Source organism: Melanerpes formicivorus, unplaced genomic scaffold (assembly GCF_026170545.1).
Source record: "Melanerpes formicivorus ecotype bairdi unplaced genomic scaffold, bMelFor1.0.p_v2 SCAF_1, whole genome shotgun sequence".
Lineage (NCBI taxonomy): Eukaryota > Metazoa > Chordata > Aves > Piciformes > Picidae > Melanerpes > Melanerpes formicivorus.
Window position 1 is genome coordinate 51,509,021 of NW_027142353.1, and position 25,544 is coordinate 51,534,564.

At 38.0% G+C, this 25,544-nt stretch overlaps 1 protein-coding gene across 1 annotated transcript; it reads left to right on the top strand.

The window, feature by feature from the left end:
* The first annotated feature begins 1,547 nt into the window (after positions 1–1,547).
* On the top strand, positions 1,548–24,819 carry N4BP2L2 (NEDD4 binding protein 2 like 2). Its single transcript, XM_068143066.1, has 6 exons — positions 1,548–1,639; positions 4,147–5,567; positions 15,327–15,451; positions 17,690–17,778; positions 18,137–18,213; positions 22,275–24,819. The coding sequence occupies exons 2-6, from the start codon at positions 4,147–4,149 to the stop codon at positions 22,471–22,473; spliced, it is 1,911 nt and encodes a 636-aa protein (XP_067999167.1). The 5' UTR covers positions 1,548–1,639; the 3' UTR covers positions 22,474–24,819.
* The last annotated feature ends 725 nt before the right edge of the window (positions 24,820–25,544 follow it).

Genomic DNA, 25,544 nt, shown 5'->3' on the forward strand with positions numbered 1-25,544 from the left:
GCACACCAGTTCCTTGTATGTGGTTGTGATGCAGGCAAATGCCCACCTGACTTCTACAGCACCATTAAGTGCAAATCAGTACAGAAGACTATTTCCTGATAAGATTTTGGCATGCAATACATATCTCAGTAGCTTTTAAACTGGAGGAGCATTGATCTTAGCAGAGCATGGCAAATGTGAACAATCAAGAAATTCACTTCAAAAGTTCACTTCTAATCTAAACTAAAATGCTACCAAAGACATACCTAAGAAAACAAGACTTGCCATCTGGGACATAGGAGACCATGTTGAGGTTACAAGGGTAATTGCAGGAAAATCTGGCATGGTTTAATAATCACTATTTATTTTTACCATTTACAGCAAATATACTAATTTCAGAGATTTTAATGAATTACATGAACTCTAAAATATTAATGGTTTATTTGGGTTATCTAAAAGCATCGGTGTTGCTGGTATTTAGTATGGGCACAGCACTTGGCAGGAGCTGTTGTGTGCACTCCTAGGGAAAGTGCTCCAGAAATTGGGGAATCGATATTATAAAGACTGTTTCTTAGGAAAAAACGTGGTTTGCTTTGCAGAATACAGGGGTTTTTTTAAATCACATCATGGAAAAAATATACTCTAGTTATGCTGCAGTTTCAAGCTCAGGTTACATATCTAGGAAGTTGGGGCAGCTTTTACATTAGGAACAATCTTCATCACTTCATAATCTTACTAAAATCTTTGTTGTTCTTCCACAAAAATCAGAATACCACTTAACACAGTGGTCACAATTAATCTAGTACATGGGTATATGTGATCTGTTACAATTAAAGTTCCCCCTTAAGGTTACAGTCCAAAACATATTGCTTCATTCAAATTAATCTGGACAGGTCTAATGCCTGGGTAGTATACACCTTCAAAATTGATTTAATTATTTAAAAGAAAACAACCACAAGATAGTTTTAGGAAGGCAGACCTAATGGGCTGCGGGTCCACCAACCGGCCTGAGCAAGGGAGTGGAAGTCCAGAGGCAATGCCAATCAGACTGCTGGCAGCTGGCTAGTAAGGCTTCCGCTCTGTGTTTTCAGTAGCTTGCTTTTTCTTTCATAAAACACCAGATGTTTTAATATTAATATACAAAAAGAAGCATGCCGATTTTACCGTGTTATAGACCGCAAAGCTGGGAAACCACGGGGCAGCTCTGCCTTCACAAACACAGGCTGAGAGAAGAACCTCCACAGGAGTTTAAAACTGCGGAAAATCCCCTCCCCGTGCCTAGATCATTTACACCGTGGAAGGGGAAATGAAGTGCGCAAAGAGAAGCCGCTCCCGCCAGGCAAGTGCCCACCACCATTCATAGCCCAGCTTCCCCACGCCCGGACGCCTGCTGCCAGCCTACGCGTGGCATTTTCTTCCCGCGCGCTAACCGCACGGCACAGCACCGCGAAGGATGCTGGGAGTTGTAGTCCAGCGCTCGGCAAGACGGAACTACCCGTCCCATAAGGGCCGGGGATTACGGAGTCAAAGAGCAAAGGGCGGTGGTGCCATTTTGAGAGCGAGGTTACCAGCGCTCCCCTCCCCCCTACCCCGCCTGTCAGAAGTCCGCTTCTCCCCGCGGCGGCGGCGGAGGAGGACGGGTGGGCGCCTCTGTTTTGAGGTTGGTCTTCTCACCGCATGTAGCTGCAAATTATGTAAGGCGGTGCCGGGCAGGCAAGGTGTTTCCTCCGTCGCTGCCGCCGACGTGTGGCAAAAGGGATCGTGTCCAAGTCCTTAGGCCGCCGCGGGCGGGGAACGGGGCTGTGTGGGGCTGGTGGTGTTGGCGCACAGCAGCGTGGGACATCGGCGCCGGGCTGAGGGAAGCGTGTGTGAGGCGGGGAGCCGGGGGGTGCCTTACACTGGGGCATGAGGAGGGAGGGAGGGAGCAGCTGACACACGGAGAGTTGGGGCAGGCGACTTTCAGCAGCCGCGCGGTCGCCTCAGTCACCCCGCTCTCAGAGGCGGCTCCACCGCCAGCCAGGTACGGGGTAGCGCCTGCTTCCCCTGGCTCTGAGGGGCGGCCTGTCTCAGTGAGAGGGATGCTGGCCTACACGCTTTGTCACCTCCGTACCCAGAAAGACATGGTCAAGCAAGCAAAGCTTTATCAATTCTTCCCATCAGTAACTTCTACCACATAAGTGTTCTTTTTCCATTTTGAAACTTACTGTACAGATTAAGCTTAAGGCCTTGTGTTACTTGATAGAGTCTTCTGTGTGTTTGGAAGGTTAGTTAAAGTGGTAACTTAGTGTTGCAAGTGCCAGGCTGATGAATCACGTATGCCAGCTGAGGTTCAATGCTTACAGCCAGTTCCTTCCAAAAATACGACAGACCTATGCCTATGCCATTCGAGAGCCAAGGTTGCATAGGTTGCACTCTCTCAGTACATACTTGCTCTGTCCTCCCCAAGAATGCAGGTGGAGATGGTTTCACGTGCAGCTTCACTGTCTCAGAATATAGTCAGAGAAAGTCTTATTGGACAGCATCCTCTCTCATTAGAGATACTGTACAGCAAGTGTTTGCCTGCTTGCTGTTTTCATTTCACACCAGAGCGTGGGCTCTGCTTAAATAGCATCCTGAAACACACATGAGGACATAAAAGCTAATAAAGCAACTATTTTTTTTTCCAACCCTGTTTTTAAGTGAAGGTGGAAGTAAGGCTTTTTGATAGATCAGTGATAAAGCCAACTGTTCATATCAAGTTGTAGTCATGTTCTAATTTACATAAAAAGAAATGGAAAGATGGAGGTATATGTAAAACATGTATGTCTTGAAAGACTGTAGTACTGCAGTGTCGTTCCACTAGCTGTGAGGAAAAGGTTTAGTTGCATGCCTCTGTTTCTTCCCCTACTGATGTTAGTACTGCCTTTAGTGGTAAACTCCAATGCAAACAGTAGAATCACCTTGATTTAAATATTTTGAGACTATCCTTTGGATAGTCAGTTAGAAAATACCCAGAGTAACACTTTTTCTTGCAATTTTGCAAGTGAATGCTGGATGGTAAATGTTACTTAACAAATCTTCCTGTAATACTTCCTACAGAACCCTTTTCAGATAAGAACTTAATTTCTCATCACAAATGAAGTGACATTTTATAAATACTTGCTCCTGGAAAGTTGAAATAGTCACAGGAAGCAGTAGATTAAACCTTCTAGTAGGGAAAATATTTTCTTTCATGTTTGGTACAGCATTTGTTTAGGGGGGAGGGGATTTGCTGAACAAACTACTTGGCAATTGCTTTATAATTACTGGGTTTTACTGCTTTCTATCTAGACCTCTGGAATACAATGAGAAATCCAAGTAATTCTAACTAGTGGTTAGATGGATAATGACATGACAGCATGTTGCAATGGCCACTACTGTTTTGCTTTGTTTTAAATTGCTCTTGCCTCTCTGAAATTTTCTGGAACTTACTGGCTCATTCTTATAATGCAGTCTGTTTAGGGCAGGATTTTTTTTGTGTGTTTATTTTTAGAAAGCATGCAACCAAGTCATCTTGGTCCCTAACAAAGGTCTTTGGTTGTTATGAAACCAGAAATGTAATAACAGATTGCAAGTTTAATTTTCAGTCTTGTTCAGCTAGTACCAAATTGTAAATGCCATCTAGCATCTGTCTCATTGGTGTTAAATAAATTGGTTGAGTTCATTTAGTGTCACAGAAAGTCACCCTCATTGTTGAAGTATTTGCATTTTTGTTGGTACTGTTGCAAGTGATACAATGCATTGGTTTGTGCATTGGAAATTGGCATGTTTATCTTGTTAAAGAGATCTGTAACACTTGGCAGATTAATATAGGCCAGTAGAGAACAGAGGTTGTTGATGTAATTAATTTTTTTTTAGTATTCACATTTTAAAAGCATGATTTGTAAATTATTTATGGCATATCATCAAATGTGACAGACGGGCTGGTAGAGCACTAAAGTAGTTCTTTGCTAAAGATGTGCATTAATGTGGCACTTTCATTTAAACACTACTTCTGGTAGTTGATGTCTGCTTTTCTGGTTGTGGGTGTATTTTTACTGTGACTGCAGAGGGTCTGAGAATGCATATCACAGGCCTGCAAAATTTCTGCTTTTTTATACCTTACTTTGAAAATGTGCATGCTGATAATGTATTAATTTTTTTCCTAAGATGCTTCATGCTGAAAACAGCGTAAGACTCTTGGAGTGTGAAAGTGAAATCACAATTGAACCATGTTCTAAAAAAATGAAGTCAATGGAAGGAGCTTATGAGAAACACTCTGATGATGATAACCAAGGTATTGAGGAGGAAGTGGATGCTGGGAGAACATCAAATAATTTGATACCATCATATGCATCAGATAACCAAGGGCAACATGCAATGCAGAAACAGGAGAAAACACTTGCTGGTGTCTTGGGAACACTGAATGAAGTGCTTCCTGAAAATAATCTAGTGCTTACTCAGCTGGTTGATTCAGAAACTGTGCAGAATGTAAATCCACCATTTGCATCAATAAGTGACACTAAATTTGAAGAAACAAAAGACTCTTTTATTACAGATCCTGTTGATGGAGATAATATTAAAAACTACAGTGCGTTGTTCTCAGTAAATAGAAATGCATCAGCTGAATTTTTTACAAGCAAGGACTTTATTGGACCAATTTACAAGCCTGCTGAAAGTAACAAACAGAACACATCTGGCCCTTCCAATGAATGTAGAAGCAGTGAGGGAGACCAGAATGCATCGCATGAAAACAGTGCTAAAAGAAAGGAGGCAAAGAAGATGCAGTCTATTTCTTCTGCTGTACCAAAAATGGATGATGAGCTGGACCAGTTCTATAAAGAAATTCACCAGCTGGAAAATGAAAATTTAGCTTCTAATTTTCAGGAGAAAGAAACTGAAACTTCTCAGGAACTATATTCACCATCTAATTATAGTCAGACCTTGCAAGAGGATTATCAATGTGTATTGTTGGGCAGCTCACAACCACTGTATGAGAATGGACAGTACTTGGGGGGGGAAGAGAACAGTCAGAAAACAAGCAATGAGCAGCAGTTTGTCATGGAAACAAGTGACTGGAAAACTGAAAATACTTGTAATGGACAAGAAGACTCTAAATATTGGAATTACTCAGTGCCTGAATTCAGACCTGCTTGGCAGTCAATGCAGTCTTTCATAGTGCCTCAGGGCCCTCTTCCTCCTGGATTCAACCATCAATCAAATCTTCAGATACTTAATTCCCCACTACAAAAAGCAAATGCTCTCCCTTCACAGAATGGTGAACTTTCTTACAAAAATTATCATGGTTACCATGGAAATACTGGTATCAACAGTCAAAGTCCGTTACTTGAACAAAGTGCCAACTGTGCTGGTCATGTTGATACCCATACTTCTCAGGTCTTCAGAAATGGAAATAATGACCAGAAGGGACTTCAAAATAGTGGTTTCTGTGAAACCAAAGAGTATTGGAAGGATCCTAAAGCTTGCCACAGCTCTTCCTTGCAATTACCTGAAGAAAAATTAAGTTGTTCACAGAAATTGCTTCTAATCTTAAGAGGCCTACCTGGTTCAGGGAAGTCAACGCTTTCTCGGTAAGTAAAGACTTAAAGCTTGACAAGCCTTCCCCCCCCCCCCACCCCGGCTTCTTTTAGAGTTGTGATGAACAGGACCTGTTTTGTATTAATTTTTAAAAGTCCTGTATCCACTAAATTGCATAATCTTTTATTCAGAAACTTTCAGCTGTTCTAGTATGTGTTATTCTACCTTTTCTTTTACTCTTAAATTTCTTCATGTGGAAAAAAAAAAACTTAAATCTGACATTAATTTGACTGAACCAGAAGTACTTTTTTATTCCCATGCAGAAATCTTCAAAGAGCATTAGAAAAATTTTAACACTTTGAAAATACTGAACATAATCTCATTCCCTGTTTTTCATACTATAGTCTGTGCTCTTCTCTGTTTGCAACACATGAAAGTTACTTGCCCTTAAAAGTGTAAGCCTGACAGGGTTAAAAGCAGGTGCCATCTTCAACTCAGACTTTCACTTTTGTTGATGTAGTTTATAAAGCACATAAGTTGTCATAGAGCACAGACATTACCTGTATTAAGGGAAAATAGGTTTCTCTGGCATGCAAAACCCAAACAACCCAGAAGTTACTGTGTCAGTATTGTTTGAGCTTCATCCAGAAACTGTACATCACAAATGGAATGTGTTTATCTTCCATTATATGCTAAGTGCTATGAAATAGATAGTGGTATGTTCTTCCTTGCTTTTCATATAAGAAGTGGCCTTGATGGGTTGGTTGGCTGGGTATTTTTTCTTTCCTGATATTTAGGAGACTGTGATCTCCATATCATAGAAAAATGCCTATTAGAAATTTCTACCTTAGGCATTAGTATAATTTAGCTATAATGTTTGCTAGTTACTGACAACTCTGTTTTGCAGACTTACATTTTTAAAACTACATGTGCCTGCATAAGTGTTACTGCAAAAACTCCTTTAATATATATAAGCCACATAGATTTGTTTGTTTAAATAACCCTGTGGAAAAGATTCTGCCTCAGTGCAAGAGCTGGATAATATGTAATGTGACTGTATTGAATGTTTTGGTTCCCATATTGATGGTTCCATGGTTTGCTGAAGTGTCTCTGTAAATACATTATTCATATTATTTGAAACATTCTAAATATCTTCAATTTTTATGAGCACATAGTCTTGCTTTTTTCATCTCTTGCTGGTAAGATCAGTTATTAATTTTATGTAACAGATGGGAGTGTGGGTGCTGTGATATCAAGGTCAAGAATAGTCACGAAATTTGGGTGCAGAATTTGAACTGTGTGGAACTTGTTTTTCACTGTATTCAGTTACATGAAGTTTCATACATTCAGTGCTTGGCTGCAGTTGTTAATTCCTTATGAAATTGTGTCTGAGGGTGTTAGGTACCTGGGAGGGAGGAAATCCCAATATTTGGCTACCTGTGGAGAAAATGTGTGTTATTTGACTTTATGATGAATAAGACTTAATAAATGTGTTTTTCTGTGTGGTATTATAGAATTCTGAAGTGTAGACTAGGACAGCAACTGCGGTCTTCTGATACAATATTAGTACCCACAAGTATCTTTGCAGGCTTCACATCTTCAGCAGACAAAACGTCTACCACTTGGGCTAACAAAAGGACTGAAGGAAAAGCAGAAAATTCACATCATCTGTGTGCATCAGCACTAAAAGAGAATGAGAAGCATCATGGAAGTGAGTTTCCCAAGTATGAAATTACAGCAGAGCAATACTGAGACCCAGGAATCATGAATTTGTCTGTGTATTGTGCAAAGTAAGGGCTTGTAAGGACAGAAAGATCTCCTTCAGCTCTAAAACTTGATCCATATCTGTCCTGAATCATCCACTGAAGTCCACTGCTTGGAACTGAAGGCATGTTTTTTGGAAGAGGCTTGTGGAGGTCAATTAGGCCATTGTTCTGTTTGGAGCAGGTCTGTCACTGTTGCTGGATCAGATCAGCTGTGTGTTTGTCTAGCACAATCTTGAAAAACCTGCAACTATAGAGCTAACATCATCTCTCCAAACTCTTCTGGTGCAGTACTACCCTCCTAGTAAGGAAGTTCTTTCTAATCTCCAAACTGAAGTTCCCAAGCCGTAGTTTACATGTGATCTCCTGTGTTGCAGCATGTACTGTTACTTGGTAGAATCTGGCTCATGATCTTTGCATCTTGCCTTCAGATAAGGGGTTGGATTTCCTGTAGCAGGCTGATATCAGGTGGCCTTTCACTGTCTTCCTTGCCAGAATAATCTAGCCTAACTGCTCTTAACCTCTCCTCATAGGTTGTATGCCGTAAGCCATCTGCTAGCCGTCTGTTCATACCTTTCATGATTTTCAGCATGTCTTTTAAATTGGGAAGCTCTAAACTGGACACAGTATTTCAGAACTGACTGCACAAGAGCTAGGTGTAGTGGGAATGATACCCTACCATTGATCTACTGGCCATGTTTTCTCTTTTGATGAGAGTACACTATTCACTCCTCTTCAGTTTGATGTCCGCTGTAATCCTCGGATCCTTTTCACCAAGGCTGCTCAACTGGTTGCTTTGCCTGTACTGATGTTTAGGTTTCATTTTCACCAGTTGCAGAGGTTTGCTCTTTACCTTGTTGAACTGAATGGTATTTTGCTCAGCCCGGTGCTCAAGTTTGTCAGTGGCCTTCTAGAAAGAAGCCTGCTGCTCACTGTGTGGCAAATTGCTACTAATTTGGTGTAATCTGCAAGTTCCCTGCCTCATCATCCAGGCTAACAATGAAGATAGTGAAAAAATTGATCCCACTATCATCTCTTGCTGTACTCAGCTTGTTAGTGACTAGGAGATGATGTTGGAAACCTTGATAATTCCAGACTGTGCTACATGGATCATTCTGTCCTCATCCACAAAGGCAGTTACTTAATCAGAGACTGAATTCTGGTCAGTAAAGAATGATTTGGCTGTTGAAAAAACAGCATTATCTCTTCCTGATGATCTTTGTTTTTTTCACATTTGGAAATAGATTCTGAGGGGGTGCACTCCATTGTCTTCGCAAAACTGAGGTTAGTTGAGGTTTAGCAGCCTTTAGATCCTTGGGCCTTTGTCTTTAGTTTCCTTAAATACAAGCATAGCATTAATAGTTTCCCAGTCATTAGGGAGGTCTTCTCATCTCCTCAGTTTGTTTCCCATGTTCACCTGACCTAGACATTCCCAGTTTCCTGACACTCATTTGAGTTCCTGTCTCTTTGTCTATCTACTCCTAGGGTTTTGTCCCTAGGAGAAAATCATGACTTTTGCTCTGTGCTTATTAGCTCCATGTCAGCTTCTAAATTCAAAGCTGATTTCTGAATTCCTTCTCCACCCCTTTTCTTCCCATATTCTTCTCATACCTGCTTCAGACAGTGGTAGTATCTCATTCCCAGCTTCACTGTACCAGTTTGTTCCTTGTGCTCCATTCTTTGCCTTATCCCTATTTCCTAGCTGTGCTTGCCAGTACCAAGTTGCTTGTTCCAGTCTTCATAGCACTATGCTTCCCATGACGTTCCTATTTTAGGCAGATTTTGTTCCTTCTCTTGCTGTTCTTATAATTGTGCTTGGAGAAATCTGTCCTTACCCTGCACTTTTCGTAATGAATCAGCTTCCTATCATTGCCAGAACGCTGTCTTCAGGGGTGCGTTTACTGCAGTGAGAATCTGCATTTTCTTTGCTTTGTACAAAAAGGAGTACTTTTCACTATTTCTTTCTGTGCATAGGACTTCTTAAAGTCTTTCAACAAATGACACTCTAATTTTACAGGAAAAAAATGGATGCACTTCACCAGATTTCTCTTCCTCAATCCAGAGCTTCTCACAGAAAAGCTTGGAATAACAAAACACGTTAAAAATGCTGCATTTCTTCCTTGGTTTTGGAAGTAGTTGACCATTTAGATAGAAACTTTATAGAACAATTTACCTTTATATATTAACTTTATATAACAATTTATGTAACAATTTGTCAATTATATATACAATTTGTCAATTGTAGTCCAAGTTACAGAAGTCTGTTGCAATTAGAAGTAGGTGAGAATACAATACTGGAAGAAGTTACAAGAAAACAGACTTGGATTTTTTAGCTTATTTTGCTGCTGAACCTGGCAGCAATTACAGTTTTCCATTCCTCCCTAAATATCTGAACATGAATTTGAATAAAAATGGAGCATAATGGGGAAGAAAGAACAAATATAGGTGTCATTTAAGAAGTAAATTTTTAGTTAAAACTATTGTAAGGAATAGATAAAGACAGGTGCCTTTGCCTGGAGCCATTCTTCTGGAGAGCTCTGTTTTCTGAAACAAAGAGTTAGAGTTAGTATTTATAGCTGAATGTAGAAACAATTTTGGGCTGTTGTTTCTAATTATGTATTTCTTTAAACAGTGTTATAAGTAGTGCTTTCAAAGTAGCATCCACATAGCTTAGTAATACTACAGATTTTTAAATTATATTTAGTTATTCTCTATTTTTTTCCTAATTTTACATAGAATTACATAGAATTTGTGGTACGTTGGCAATTTTCAACAGGTAAATTATGACATTCTGTGAGATCATCTTTATTATAAAATCTTCTGTCAAAGTAGGCTAATCAGGATGCAGATTGGGGGACTATTTTAGTTTTGAAGAAAAATTATGGCAGGATATGTATGTGTGTGTGCACACGTGCTGGGAAAAACGTGTACTGCCTTGCTGACTAGTTAAAACAAGCATTTTGGTTTCAAGATGTTTTGTATGTCGAGCTAGTTTCTTCTATTAGATCAGATAGCATGTCTGGAAAAAGTAGGCAACCAGCTTTGATTTTTATGTCTGCTTTAATTTCATTGTCCTACTGTGTTTAAAGGTGGGTGTTCAATTGCAGGGAAGATTTAGGGTGAAAACGCTGCATCACAGCAGTTGGTTTAAAGGCAACAAAGTTGGTGAGGGGTTTGGAACCCAAGCCCTGTGAGGAGAGACTGAGGGAGCTGGGGTTGCTTAGCCTGGAGAAGAGGAGGCTCAGGGGTGACCTTATTACTCTCTACAATTACCTGAAGGGTGGTTGTAGACAGGCAGAGGTTGGTCTCTTCTCCCAGGTAGGCAGCACCAGAACAAGAGGACACAGTCTCAGGCTGCACCAGGGGAGGTTTAGGCTGGAGGTTAGGAAGAAGTTCTATACAGAGAGAGTGATTGCCCATTGGAATGGACTGCCCAGGGAGGTGGTGGAGTCACCATCATTGGAGGTGTTTAGGAGGAGACTTGATGGGGTGCTTGGTGCCATGGTTTAATTGATTAGGTGGGTTGGTTGATGGGTTGGACGCAATGATCTTGAAGGTCTCTTCCAACCTGGTTTGGTTCTATTCTGTTCTATTCTGTTCGGTTCTGTTCGGTTCTGTTCTATTCTGTTCGGTTCTGTTCGGTTCTGTTCTATTCTATTCTGTTCGGTTCTGTTCGATTCTATTCTACTAACTTGAGACATCCCCATATTGATGCTGACTGCTTTGTAATTTGACTCTTGTTAGGAAAATGTTTCTTTTTTCTTTCTTCATCTCAGAAGAGGGGTATCATCTTGTGGTTTTAGAGAGTGATAATGCTTTTTGTGCACATAGGTGTCCTTTTTGTTGTTTCTGTTTCCTAGTTCATGAGCCTGGGATAAATTTTCTTTCCAAGTATATATTAGAAGGATGTGAATTGTTCCATATGACATGAACAAGTATGTTTGTATTTTAAATGTTACCATTTTAATGATATGAATTCTGAAAGAGATCATTATCAGGCTTTTGAAATGTTATATGGTATAATTTAGAAACAGGCTACAATCATTGCTGTTGAAGTGTTAGTTCATAAACCCATTCCTTTCTCTGTGTGTTGTGTATAGTCTAAGGGTTCTGGTACTCTGACCTCTTTGGGAATTACTGTGCCAGCCCAAATTCTGTGGTTATAGGATTTTTCCTGCAAACAGTTTACTATATTAAGTCTGCTCTATCAGTTATATTACGGTTCATAAATGAATTGTGGTGTATTCTGAATTTTAAGGAATAATAACAAAATATTTCAAGGATAAACTTTGTTGATGAGTTTGCAGGATTCCCCAACCCTTGCCATTGTTTTTCTTTATTGCTACTAATGATGTTTGGGAGGTACAGCAAAAAAAAGTTGAACACTTAGCAAACAGTTCCTAGAAATAAAAATTAATGCCCCATTAGTGTTGACTCATATGTTCATATATATTCCTACAGAAACCAGATGGCCAAACTCCTGGGAGCTGTAGAGAATGTGTCTGTCTACTTAGCTGTTAGAAGAATCACAGTTATTGTTTGCTATAGATTTTATTAAAGCAAATGTTTCTTAGATTTTAAAGTGTGTGTGTACATTCAGCACAAAAAAAATGAGTCTGGAAGATGTACCCAGTTTTTCTAGCATTACTAACTGTCAAATGTAGCATACAAGTAAGTTTGAAAGTTGGGCCATATGTGAATTCATGGCCAAATAACTTAATGAATAGAAATTCCTGATCAATATTTCATTCAAGAGAGGAATGGATATGAAAAAAAATATAATGCTGTTGTGTGTGGTGTACAATGTGTGCTTTCCTGAACCTATTCCTTTCCTATTAAAAGACATCAACTGTACCAGCAGTCATTATTGAATAACGTCCAAAAAAAGTGGCTATACTTTGGGTGCTTTCTGAAATAGCATTGCTGTTTGTCCTGAGGTAACCTTAATGCTCTGGAAAGGGAGAAAGTGCATAGAAGCTGTATATTCCTTCTTGCTGCTTTGATCATATTACTTGACAATTGCAATGGGCTATAAATGCTCTGTGGCACTGTCTATGTTTCTTATTTTCAAATTCAATTATAATGTAGAAACCAAAAATAGTCAAGGAAGTTTTGTAATCACATTTATTCTATATATCAGACTTGTATGGTATATCTCGGCTTTCCAATGATTTTCTTTAAACCCAAATTTCCAAGAACTTCTGGATTGGTGTGGATTTGATTTGACAGTAGCTTTGCTGTAATTAATTACTCTGGCTCACAGGTGTTAATTGGTGTTCCTGGTATGTATATTTAGGATGTATTTTAGTTAAAGCCAGCAGTCAGCTGTGATGCTTTTAGAAGATTTCACTGTGGCATTTCATGACAATGCAAATACAGAATTCTAGACAAAACTTAATGAATTTTTGTAGTATTCCTACATCATCCATTCCATTAACTTCTGTAATTTATAATGATACTGTCAGTAATAGAAAACATTACAATATAGACTAGAATGTTAATGGTGAACATTGCAACTGTGTCCAAGTTCCCTTTTTTAATCTCCTTGGTTTCCCCAGTGTCTTATTGTTTGCTAAAGTACCCTTCATTTTCTCCCATAATCTTTCTATTTAGCTTACAAAAAGCAGAATGTAATGCAACTTATTCTGTCCTACAAATGAAATAAGCTTCTAGCCAGTAAAATATCTATGTTGCTTGAAAATGTCATGCCTAAATGACAGGATAAATGTGAAATTTCCTGTGACTGTCTTTTCTCATTTGTCTTTATGGATGCTAATTTGAACATCTGAATTTTATCCATTTGTTTACAAATTTGTCTTGCTTTGGTTTGCCAATTTGTTTTCTCTCCATAAAAGTAAAAGGGTTTTTTTGAGGATATTCTGTCAGATTCAGCTGAAATTGGTCTGTATGTCTAGAAGCCATCAAGGAATGTCATTGCCTTGGACAAAACACTCTAATCAAATGAAGTGATTCAGTAAGTTTTTCTCCTGATTTGAAGTAATACATGCAGTAGATACTCAAGTATATGGTTTTCCTGTCACCCTGTTAGCACTAAAGTGTGAATGATGGGAAAATACTGTCTTAAACTCATTGTTATCTTCTAGAATGAAACTACAGTTCTGTGATACGTGGTAATCTAGTCAGCAGCTTACCACTCCTCTGCCACAAGAGGTTTCCACTAATGGTTAGCCACTTCAAATGTATCACCTTCTGTTACTTTTTCTTAACTAGGTGCTAAAGCTTCAGAAAAATATTGTAAAAATCTCAAAAAAAACCCAAGTCAAACCAAACACAAACCAACCAAACATAAACCAACCAACCAAAACCCCAACACAACAAAAACTAAACCACCAAAACCACACAAAAACCCCTCCATAAACAAAAACCCCACAAGCAAAACAACCAAAAGAAAACAAAAAAACAACGGAACAAAACCTCACCAAGCACCCAAAAAACCCCAAAACAAACCAAAATGAGGGCAGGGAGGGGAGTAGGATGTGGAAAGGATTGGGTTTTTTTTCTGAGTAGTGAATTACAGTGGCTTGTAGATCTAGTGAGTGCCAGAGGGAATGAGAAAATAGACACAAGTAAACTGTGTTGCCAGGACTGGGGGAGAAAATAGAGCTGAAAAAGCATAGAATCTTGAAGGAATATAGGTGCTCTTCCATAACCCTGACTTTCATTAGTAGCACAACTTTGAAAGTTTATTGTAATCTTTTATTTGGTTTTTTCCTCTGAAAATAGGGAGATTCCTGTAAACATCAGTAAACATCTTTTTTTGCTGTTCCTGTTCAACCCATACTCACATGCAAGCAGCATGGGCAAGGTCAGAAGAAGGTGTAGTGAGAGTTTAAGGTGCTGAAAAAGGATTTAAAGGATTAAATCCAGTTAATTTCTCACCTGCATTCCGATTCCTCATGATCAGCTTGGTTTCTAGAGATGATTCCAAATGAGAATGGATATGGAAAATGTTAGTGACTGTATTAAACTATTACAATATACTTTGAACTTACTGCAAAATAACTGTATATTAGAAGAGTACAAACCTCTCATTGGGGGTGGAAGAGAAGAAAAAACAAATACAGAACTATTAGAGAGGGGACATATATCACAGTATCACAGTATAACTAAGGTTGGTAGAGACCTCGAGGATCATCGAGTCCAACCTATCACCACAGACCTCATGACTAGACCCTGGCACCAAGTGCCACGTCCAATCCCCTCTTGAACACCTCCAGGGACAGTGACTCCACCACCTCCCTGGGCAGCACATTCCAATGACGAATGACTCGCTCGGTGAAGAACTTCCTCCTCACCTCGAGTCTAAACCTCCCCTGGCGCAGCTTGAGACTGTGTCCTCTTGTTCTGGTGCTGGTTGCCTGGGAGAAGAGACCAACCCCTTCCTTGCTACAACCACCTTTCAGGTAGTTGTAGAGGGCAATGAGGTCACCCCTGAGCCTCCTCTTCTCCAGGCTAAACAATCCCAGCTCCCTCAGCCTCTCCTCATAGGGCTTGTGCTCAAGGCCTCTCCCCAGCCTTGTTGCCCTTCTCTGGACATGTTGAAGTGTCTCAATGTCCTTCTTAAACTGAGGGGCCCAGAACTGGACACAGTACTCAAGGTGTGGCCTAACCAATGCAGAGTACAGGGGCACAATGACTTCCCTGCTCCTGCTGGCCACACTATTCTTGATGCAGGCCAGGATGCCATTGGCCCTCTTGGCCACCTGGACACACTGCTGGCTCATATTCAGGCGGCTGTCAATCAGCACTCCCAGGTCCCTCTCTGTTTGGGAGCTCTCCAGCCACTCTGACCCCAGCCTGTAGCTCTGCATGGGGTTGCCGTGGCCAAAGTGCTTTAATTTGGATTGGAATTATTGGTAATACATGCAAGTGTAGTTTTATAAACCTATTTGAATTTTGCCTGAAGTTCAGAAATAGGGCTCAGTTAAATTTATTTTTGCTATGTTCTTTTTCTTTGGTTTCTTTTTTTTTCTTTTCTCTCTGAAAAATAAAAATTCAAGTATGTTTGCATTTTCCTTTGTTTAACAGTATTCTTCTTGGTCAAAGTCGTGAAGGCATTGTGTTCAGCACAGATGATTACTTTCGTCAACAAGATGGATATACATATAATGCTGCTCACCTTGGTGATGCCCATGACTGGAACCAGAGGAGAGGTTTGAATGCATAAGAGGAATCCTATTTAATTATGCTTGTATTTAGAAAATAGAAGTATAGCATAATGTGCATGTGTGGTGATAGTCTATACAAAAAGGAGTGTGTGTATATATATATATATGACTGTAAGAGGTGTGTGTGTGTGTGTGTGTATATATATGAGTATATATTTAAAATTAACATGTATAGAGACATTACATTTTGAACTTAAGATTTAGAATTAAAAATAGAACATCTCCCTTCTTTATGCAGTGACCTACTGAGTTGGAATACTGGGTGCTGGTATTTTGATGGTAGAATCAAATCCTTTTAATGCTGACAACAGCAGAGTATTCCTAGCTGAGGTTCATACAAAATTTGTGGAAGGATTATCCTGAGGATGATTTTACTTGACTTTTGTAAATTAACAGCTTTAATAAGTCATCTTTGTTAATACCTAGCAGTGTACAGACGTTGGGTTTAGTTGGTGAGGAGGTGGATTCCTGGGGTGAAAAGGGTAGCAGAGAGATACTTTCTGTGGTAGTTTTCTAAAAAGACTCTTTACCTGTTTGGTCTGCTTCAAGGAGTGGACAAACCAAACAACTCTATCACCTGTCCATGCAGATTATTCTCTGTGATGCAGTATCTCAAGCAGAAGCTTCCTTCCTGTCTAGAGGGCCAAGGAAAAAAAAAATTCTCCTCAGCTAATGCAACATTCATGATACAAAGAGCAAAGGAATTTTTAAAGCAGTCATTAGAATATCAATTATAAAGACCACTTTTGAGATTGGAGTGCATCAATAATAAATACTTTGAATGGAGTTCCCACTAGGAGCCCAAGGAACAGAAGAGTTGATAAGGAAGTGGTTTATGGATGAGAGGGCTCTACACTTAACAGTTATAAGATCAAATAATTCTCACCCAATTATGGCTTCTGGCTTTTTTTGACTAGACTTTAAGATCTCTCTAGTTCTGTATTTCATAGTTACAGAGTGTTTTAATAACCAAAACAGTATATACTTAAGTTATTCAGTGATTTTCATAGCAAGAACAAGAACAGCTGTACCACATTCTATAGAACACCCCATGGCAAAACATTTTCCAGAATGGCTTTGGGTTGAAGTTATACTTGATTCTTACCTCCTGCCATTACTAGATGGAGGGGAATGGTAAACCTCATGGTTGGGATACTTGTGTGATGAGTAGGTCTAGATTAAAGTTTCATATAGATTATATCATCTGTATAAGTTATTTATAGATTTGCTAAGATTCATATGACAACATATTTAGCTAGAGGTTTATAATAATCGTGTTAGAATTATGGAGAAGGCAAGTATATACTTTCTTCACCATTGAGAAAATGATTCTGTTAAATTTATCCTCTATTTTGGGGAAAGACTGGGTCTATAAAGCAGTAACTCTGAGGAGGCAGGGGGGGAAAGTAGTTATGTAATTACAAGTGAGACCCACTAGGGGAAAAAAAGCAGTTTATTCTAGGTAAAACAAAACTTTATATTCCTAAATGTTTAAAAGACCATGAATTACATGTCCTTGGTACTAAAACTCGTGCACATTAAATGTGAAGGTTGTAAGGTCAAGTGCACAAAGACTAGGAAAGACAAGACTTAATTTTCCACTGTGACATGAATTGTGAAATCATTGTCACTCATACAGGGCTTTAAGGACTCTGCTTTCTTTGGATTTGCTAGAAATTGGCCAGTGAGTTCTAACATTATTCAAGCAGAGACAGCATGGTTGTAATTTATTATACTTTAACCAATCTCAAATTTTTCTGACATGTAATGTCTTTCTGTAAAGATCATCTATTTCTTAGCATTTTGTTGAAGAACTGCAGTCCTGGTCTCAGTTATGAATGCACCATGTGTTCTCCAGCAGGACTGGTAAAGCTGGAGCCAGGATATGATTTCAGGCCAGGATCAGTATACTCAGCAAGCCACAGATTTTGAGCAGTTCTGTTGTGTTGCCTTGACTTCTGAATTTCCCATTGTATCAGTTCACCCTTTGTATCAGTTCACCACCACCTGTTTTTTATGCCCTTCATTTCATTTTTCCTACTTTCTTGCTTGTAATTCTTCTGTTCCTGTCTCTACCTTTCAGTGCTTTTATTCCTTTTCTTTAAATAGTGTGTTTCTGTCAGACCAGATTAGTGCAAAGCACATCTTGAACAGGTGATTTACATTTACCATTTTGATTTAGTTACATAGTTATTTATTAAATTGCACTATTTTTCATTGCAGCAAAGCAAGCAATGGAGCAGGGAAAATCTCCAGTTATAATAGACAACACTAATACTCAAGCCTGGGAAATGAAGCCATATGTGGAAGTGGTAGGTTTTGGTGTGTGATTGTATCATCTGTTACAACTTTTCAAACTTACTTTCCTATCTGATATGTTGGTCTGTTTTGTCCAGGAAGATTTTTCCTTACTCAAGTTTCTTAAGAGAGAATGCTTACTGATAAGCTCAGTAATTGATACAGCAAATAGTACAGACCAGATTAAAGACCGATCTGATCTAATCTACTTAGCTTGGAATGAATGCTAAGGCAGGTTGGGGGCAGGTCAAATTCTACATGCTACCACTACAGAGTTAACTACATCTGTTTATTATACTGGTCTATAAACTTGCTGTTACATTTTATGTACTAATGATACACATATCACACATTTTTCTTTGCTTGCTGCAGGCTCTGGAAAAGGGGTACAGAGTGGAGTTCCACGAGCCAGATACTTGGTGGAAGTTTGATCCTGAAGAATTAGAAAAGTAAGCTTTATACTACAGAAATCATTGTACTTATATAGAGAGACAAAGAGGAAAATATGCACACAAATACATGTGTAGTATGTTATAGTTTATTCAGTGTCTTATTTTTGTGAATGCTTAACTACTAATGTAAAAAATATTTTACTTAAATAGGCATTTTTGATATACCTTGGACTAGAAATGTTATGAACATACACACAAAGAGATGTACTGTATAGTTGACCCTAAAATATTATTATTTTTTGAGAAAAATGATTGACCCTTGTAAGAATTGCTGCTATTAAAGCAAATAATTTTTTTGAGACATTTTTTGCTACAAAATGCTGATGGCAAGAAATTGGTAGAAGACAAAAAGAAATTACACAATTCTACAAGGAGTGCATCTGTATAACTGCTTTGTTTTGTCTGCTTTATAGACATAGAGAACTGTTGGACATAGGTCGTTAGACTTCTGGGATTTGGGAGTGTCTGGGAAGCTGTTAATGTCTTTTTTTTGTCTCAGATGTTTCTTCTTTAGGAATTTGTGAAGTATCAAACAAACTTAGGGCTATTTCATTGTTTGACAGTGTTGCACTACAAGTTGTTCCCTCACTGATCTGCATTTTACATGCTTCCAGCTGCCTTGGTTTATAATTGTTTCGGCTTTGTAAAGTAGCCCCTACAATGAATAAGATATGTGTTTAATACTTAAATTATTGACTTAGATTTTATTGTGCTTATAAATGTTTTAAAGTTTTCACCTTTGCTTTTAAGCTACCTCTTAACTTATTTTTAGAGATGGAGTCCTGTCTCTCTAGGAAGGCTTCTAATAAGGTTTTTTAGTTTGGAGTGCAGCACAGCCAAGTTAGAAAGCTTCCTTAGTAATCAGGCTTTTCTAAGATGTTCATTGTGAGATTTGCATTACATGAGACACACTAATTTTCCAGGAAAGTTCATGCTTTCATGTGGTCATAACACACAGCAGGACAAACAACACAAAGTATTGTTCCCGTTGAATTACATTGTCCAGTCATTAATTGAAGGAGTAAAGTTTCTAATCTGAAACAAAAGGAAAACTCTTTAAACTGTGAAGTGCTGCTATGAGTTGTTAGGAACTTCCTAGAAATGTTTTAGCAGCTCCTGTTGCTTTGGTATTTTCATAGAGGCCCATTGTCTGTAAACCTATTTTTTGGAAAGTTACAAAAGGTGATGATGTGATGTTTCATTTTGGTTTTCAGTTGCTTGGGGAGAGAGCTTCTGTATTTGTGTGTTTGGGAAATAGATAATGATACAAATGTTACTGTAGTTGTGGGATTCCCCTTATGAATGTTAAACTCAACATTTAGTGCCTTACCTGGTCCAATACTATGCTAATAATAAGATAATTTTATTAACTCTCTGGAGTCATGAATTTTAATTCTCTCCTAAAGAGAATCACTTAAGACACTTTGTTTCTGGTAGTTGGAACAAAAGATGCACTACCTTTTACTCTGATTAGCAAAAGACTTTTCTTACATTTTGGGTACATAATCCTGATGTATTTATTTTGAGCAGAGCTGTCTACATTGTTAGTAAGTTTTATCAAGTGATACAGTGCATTGATAGTCTAGAAGTCCGGTGAACTTCTGGATAGTATTTTTACAGAGTTGTTCCTGCCACTACTTAGTGTGAGAGATCTGTGAAAAGGCTCTCCAGATCAGTACTGGGTGAATTTTTGATGTCAAGAACATGACAGGTGTTTTGGTATGGAATAGATTTCAGTGGCATTCTCTCCCAGTGTGCCTGTGAAGGTACAGATTATCGTTGGAGTCAGTCATGAATGATTTTGCTTTTAGTTTACGTTTGTGCGCATAACTTCTGTGAAAACATCTTGATTCCACAATTGTGTCTTGCAATAGTGCTCAAAACTTCTTGCACAGCATTTAGACCTTTATATAAATATACTTGTGTTTTGTGGTGGGTCTTGGTTTAATTTTAAAAAGTTACCCACTGTGTAACTTCACAGAGGTGAAGTGCAAACGTGCTTAATCCTTCTTCCTTTGGTGTAATCATAAGACTGCAGTTTGGTACTGACTTCATTAAACGTTTGCTGTATTTTGGGTAGTCATGGCCTATGCAGGATTAATTTGCCAGTATATTGGTATGTAAGATCTGTTGTAGGAGCATTTAATAGTGTCAGAACTTGGCTTTAATCAAAGATTCTGTGTTCTTCCAAGCAAAACCAGCTTCCAAAGCTTAACTATCTATTTGGAGTTTTTGTTGGCAGGTCTACTTTGGTTAAGGATAGATGGCTTTGTGCTCTTTCAGCATAACCACGCTGCCGTAGGATGAGTGAAAACATTCCTGAAGAAGAGATCCTAGTGTTAAATGACACTATACAGCAGATTTGTTTCCTTTTCTAAATTAATTTCTGTGATAGATTCAATTTTGCTGGTGGTGATTTTATTATCCTGCCTAGTTCTTTAAGGAAAAGTACTTGCTCATTTATGGAGTGCTTATACACAAATCATTCAGTTGAGGGTGAGTGTGCATTTACTCCCAGAGCACTTGAGCTTTCATCTTTTTCTAGTAGTACTAGAAAGTGCTAGTCAAGTGCTTTGTAGAATGACTATATTTCTAGGAGGTTTGTTTTTTATCTACCATTAACCTTGTTTACAATTGTGAGTAAAGTAAAAACTGTTAAGACTTGTTGAGTGATAAGTTCAACATGCTGCTTCTCCTGGACTTTTTTAGCACAATGTAGATACTAGTAGCATTTAAGCAATGAGCCACTTGTCATGATCACTCTATCCTCTGATGTGTCTCAGAGAAGAGTATCTGAGAGATGTACTCTACTTAAGCTTTTTCTTCCCAGAGAGAAGGTGATAAAATAAACCTTATGGAGCCAACATAATTCTGAATACTTCTGAGATAATCAATTCTTCTTCCAGTCTGAATGTAAAATTAATGTGCCACTTGCAGCATGGTTTAAAACCTCATCAACTTTATGTACTTTTTTCTTCTAATAATATGTGCAGGCTTAGGGGGAGGGCAGGAAATCAGTATTTCTAAGTATTTCAGTATAGCGTATTCTCTTTCGTGTATGGCCTGTTTGTTCCCAGTACTGATTCCTCCCCTATGGAGCTGAGCAAGTTGGCAAGGAGGCCCATGCCTCTTCTGCCCCTGGCAGAAAGGACAAAGGTGCAGGCATCTATTCCATATTCATACAACTTGGAAATTATTCCAGGTGTTCTTGGAGCTGTACTGGGTACATTATCAAAACATTTAATTTGTGTTTTATATCTGTTCTTTTAGATTCATTTCTGTTACAGTGCTGGCAGTTCTCTGACACTCGGTTTGTGCATGAGTCTCCAGGTTTTGCTTTTGACAGAGACCAAAATTTTCTGCCCATATGGATTTTAGGATCCTATTCCATAGATACTAAGGAGATAGAGACATTACAATGTTTCTATCTAATGCCTCAGCTTCTTAATAGGCAAAGCTGTCACTGAAAGTAACTGTTTACTGAACACTGAAAGAATGTGATAACACTTTTGGCCCCTCTTCCCTTATATGTATTTTGGTATCAGTAAGATCTAGTAGATCAAGGTATCATGAGCATGTTGTTACAGTTCAAAACTGAAATAGTTGCTTATTTTATGTGGAGTTTTATTAATGAGAAAACATTCTGTCATTAAGTCTGTAAACCAAGTAGTTTCTTTTTTTTTAATGCCAGTTTGAACATTGCTTTCATAACTAGTAATCTGTAATATAATCCCTCTACTCATTATCTAGTATACCACTGAATATCTCAAAACTCTTTCTAGGGTTATTTAGATACATAGCCCTGGTGAATAATGTCACATTTCTGTATGAAGAAGAAGGATTGTGTTGTTTTCTGTTATTGAATATATGCAATAATGAATTGTTGAAATACAAACCTTAACGCAAGTTGAATACTGAGAGAATGAGGAAACGGTGTAATGAAAATGAAATTTCAAACATGCAAAGCAGACAAAATATTGTGGAATTAGAAGTTTTTTTTCTTTGTCTTAAAGACCATAAACATACCAGACAATTTATTTAAATTCTTATTTTTTTAGGAGGAATAAACATGGGGTCACTCGCGAGAAGATTGCTCAGATGTTGGAACGATACGAATATCCAATATCCATACCTATTGTCATGAATTCAGTGGTACCTCCCCACAAAAACACTCAAAGGCCACCTCTGCAGCGAAGACATAGGTGGGGAGGCAATACAGACTTGTGGAATTCTTTCAGTATTTCCAGTAGCCGATAACACAGTTGCAGTCAGTTAATAAAAATCCATTACTTGCCCTTCTTAAATGTATCATCACCTCCGATAAAGTAGTGGATATTCTTTGTTTGGAATAGGCCTTTTTCGTGCCCATATTCTTCTGGAGGTTGTTCCTTTAACAAACTTGCATGTAAATAAAACTGTCCGTTAAATGTTTTTTAAAACTTTATTTATTAGAGTTGTAGTAGCTTTGATTTTAGTAACAGATTTAATAATGCAGTATGACATACAGCAGAGTCTTCATAAACCCACGACAATGATGTTGTCATATATCAAGTAACTGCTAAGCAGTTGTTTTTTTAAAGAAGAGATCATATTAGATATCTTTGAAGAGAATTAGAGCCCCAGAAGAGGAGGGGTTTTATGTACCAGCCCATTCTAATGACTGCCATTTAGTCTTCTCGTATTTTAGGAGATTTTTTTATGTCCTGGATTATCCTTTTGTTCTATTAGGCATGTATTGCCAACTGGCAAAGTTTTGGCATGTATTTTCTACTTTCAGTTGTGATCTTGAAGTTGGTTTTTTTTGTCTCCAAAAGGCAGCTGAAGCAGCATTCTGCCAATACAGTATTCACCAGCCTTAGTGTGCTATCTGAATTACTTTTTCATTTGTTTGTTCTCAGTGGTAGTATATAAACTATGATGATGGTGCCATGCCACTGTCCTTTCTGTGCTGACTGAAAAAGACTAAATTTCATTACAAAGAAACAGCTATGTCTATGTCAATTTCTTTCATTTAGAATAAAAATGAAGTATTAAAGCAAGTCCCAGTCCACAGCTGGGATGCATCAATTTAATATAAATAGTGCATATAAATCTGTAAAACCATATTGCATTCATAATTTTGGCACAGCCCATGTAATGTGTTTAACAAAGAATGAGCCAGCATGGAGATTGACTAATTTGTTGCCCTTTTTCTCTTAAAAGGGGTGGATTTGTATGTTTTCAGTTTCCATTTTAACATCCTGTTGTAGTCATAAATTGTATTTGTCTTCAGTGTTGTTTTAGTAGTTCAGTGCAACAGTTTTTATTATTTTCATGTTTGTAGGATTTCATACAGATGAGCAGTTTTACAAACCTGCTAGCTGAAATAACTGATCTTCAAGTTGAATGACATTTTATTGTCTTACACACCAAATGAGTAAATTCTGAGCAGTAAGCTTTGGCAAGAAGTACATAGCTAAAAGAATTTTCTTGGTTTTCTACTACTAATTTGGTGTAGTAGCCATCAGAATGTTGAAAATTCCAGAGCATTTTTTTTACTAATAGGCAGTTGTCTAATAAGCCCTAAAAAATATTTCATGTTTGATGACTGACTACCATGACAGCTGAAAATCCAGGTATATAATAGAAGTATCCTTCTGTGCTTTTCTACACCGATTGTGCAAATCTAAATTTGTACAGTTTAATGTGTATCTGCAATAACATTTTCATAACAGAGCCTATTAACTGTAAGAGTTTGTGTGCAGTTTCACATTTTAGTGCTTGTTTTATTTGAAGGATGGTTTAAATTGCTTCAATAGTGCATGAATTGTTAATATTTGAGTTATGTGTACAGATAAAAAGGAAGCTCTGCAACGATACTGTCTTTGCTCATTGTCCCTTATTCATGCAAGTCACATTGCTGTGATTTTGTTCTTTTGACATGCCTCAAAAGAATCGTGGAAATCATTGTAAATGGTCAGTAATACTTTAATTAACCCAACCTTTTATGTTTAAACATGCCTGTTTCAGATGGGAGGAAGATAGAAAGGCCTTAGAAAGACTCGTTTTATCTACGCTATATTACTTTAAGTCTTAATAAAGAGATAACGTTTGGAGCTTTATGTAATATTCACACAGCGTGCTAAGGTATGACAAAAAAGGGCTGATACTGAAAATGTTATGGTATCTTTTGGTACTTTAATTGATATTCAAGTTATCTTTAACTGAAATTTGTATTTAAATAGATGTGAATTCATACTTGTTTTAAGCGGTGCGTCATTTTTTGGTGTTGTTAATAAATTATTGGTGAACGGTGAGTATTGTTAATATGCAGAGCATGTTGACCAATAATAGCCTTGCAGTGTGCAAAGGACACATAATAAGAGAGGAGTGCTATCAACATTCCTTGCAAGCTGCTTAGTCTGTAAAACTGTATTGCAAGGTAGGTACAGTGACATGGTGGGTGAAGACACAATGGAATTACGGTGAAGACACAATGGAATTACTGTCTTTGTACCACTTTTTTGTTTCATATTAATAATTCATGAGGGTATGACCATCATGGTCATGGACAGAACTTGCTTTTATGCTACACTCTTGGTATGTAAAAATAAAAACAGATGATGTAAAATACATGCTGCAGATATTTAATTTTTCCTGCTCCCCTCACAAATGAGGGAAGTGACTAATTTTGTCAAAATAATATGCACAAGAAATGCAAGAACTCAGCGTTCAGACTGGAGATCTAAATATTTTTACTATGACTTAATTTTTATGCAGTACACCTGCTGATGATCACATTTCCTGAGTTAATAGTGTCAGATATTTATATTTTTTGGGGGGGGGTGGGGGGAGGTAATTTAACTAATGCATAGAACCTCAATGTAACATGGAAATTCTGAGTATCTGCTGCATACTTCAAACTAGTGAGATGTTTGGTAAGTACATGTAAACAGAATAGTTAAGACACTCTGCTGCAGTTTTAACATCCTACTCTTCTAAGCATGAAATTTAAATGAGAATTAATTTGCAGAACATCCATAATTTGGTTGATGCAGTGATATCAGCTGTAAAGGATTGCATGTTCCTATAAAAAAATGTAGAAAAGTAGTTCTGGTTTGACTGCTTCATGTAAACTGCTGCTGTTTGGGTGTTTTACTTCCTGAGTTACCAAAAGTTTCCATCAGCATTGTCCTGGATGATTTAGTGTTCTTATTTTCCTTTGGTTTGGAGGAGGAAAAAAAAAAAAGGCAAACCCAAACCACAAACAACAAAATCAACAAACCCCAACAAAAGAAGAAAATAACCTCATCCCCAAATCCACAAAACCAAACCTGGAAGACTTGTGT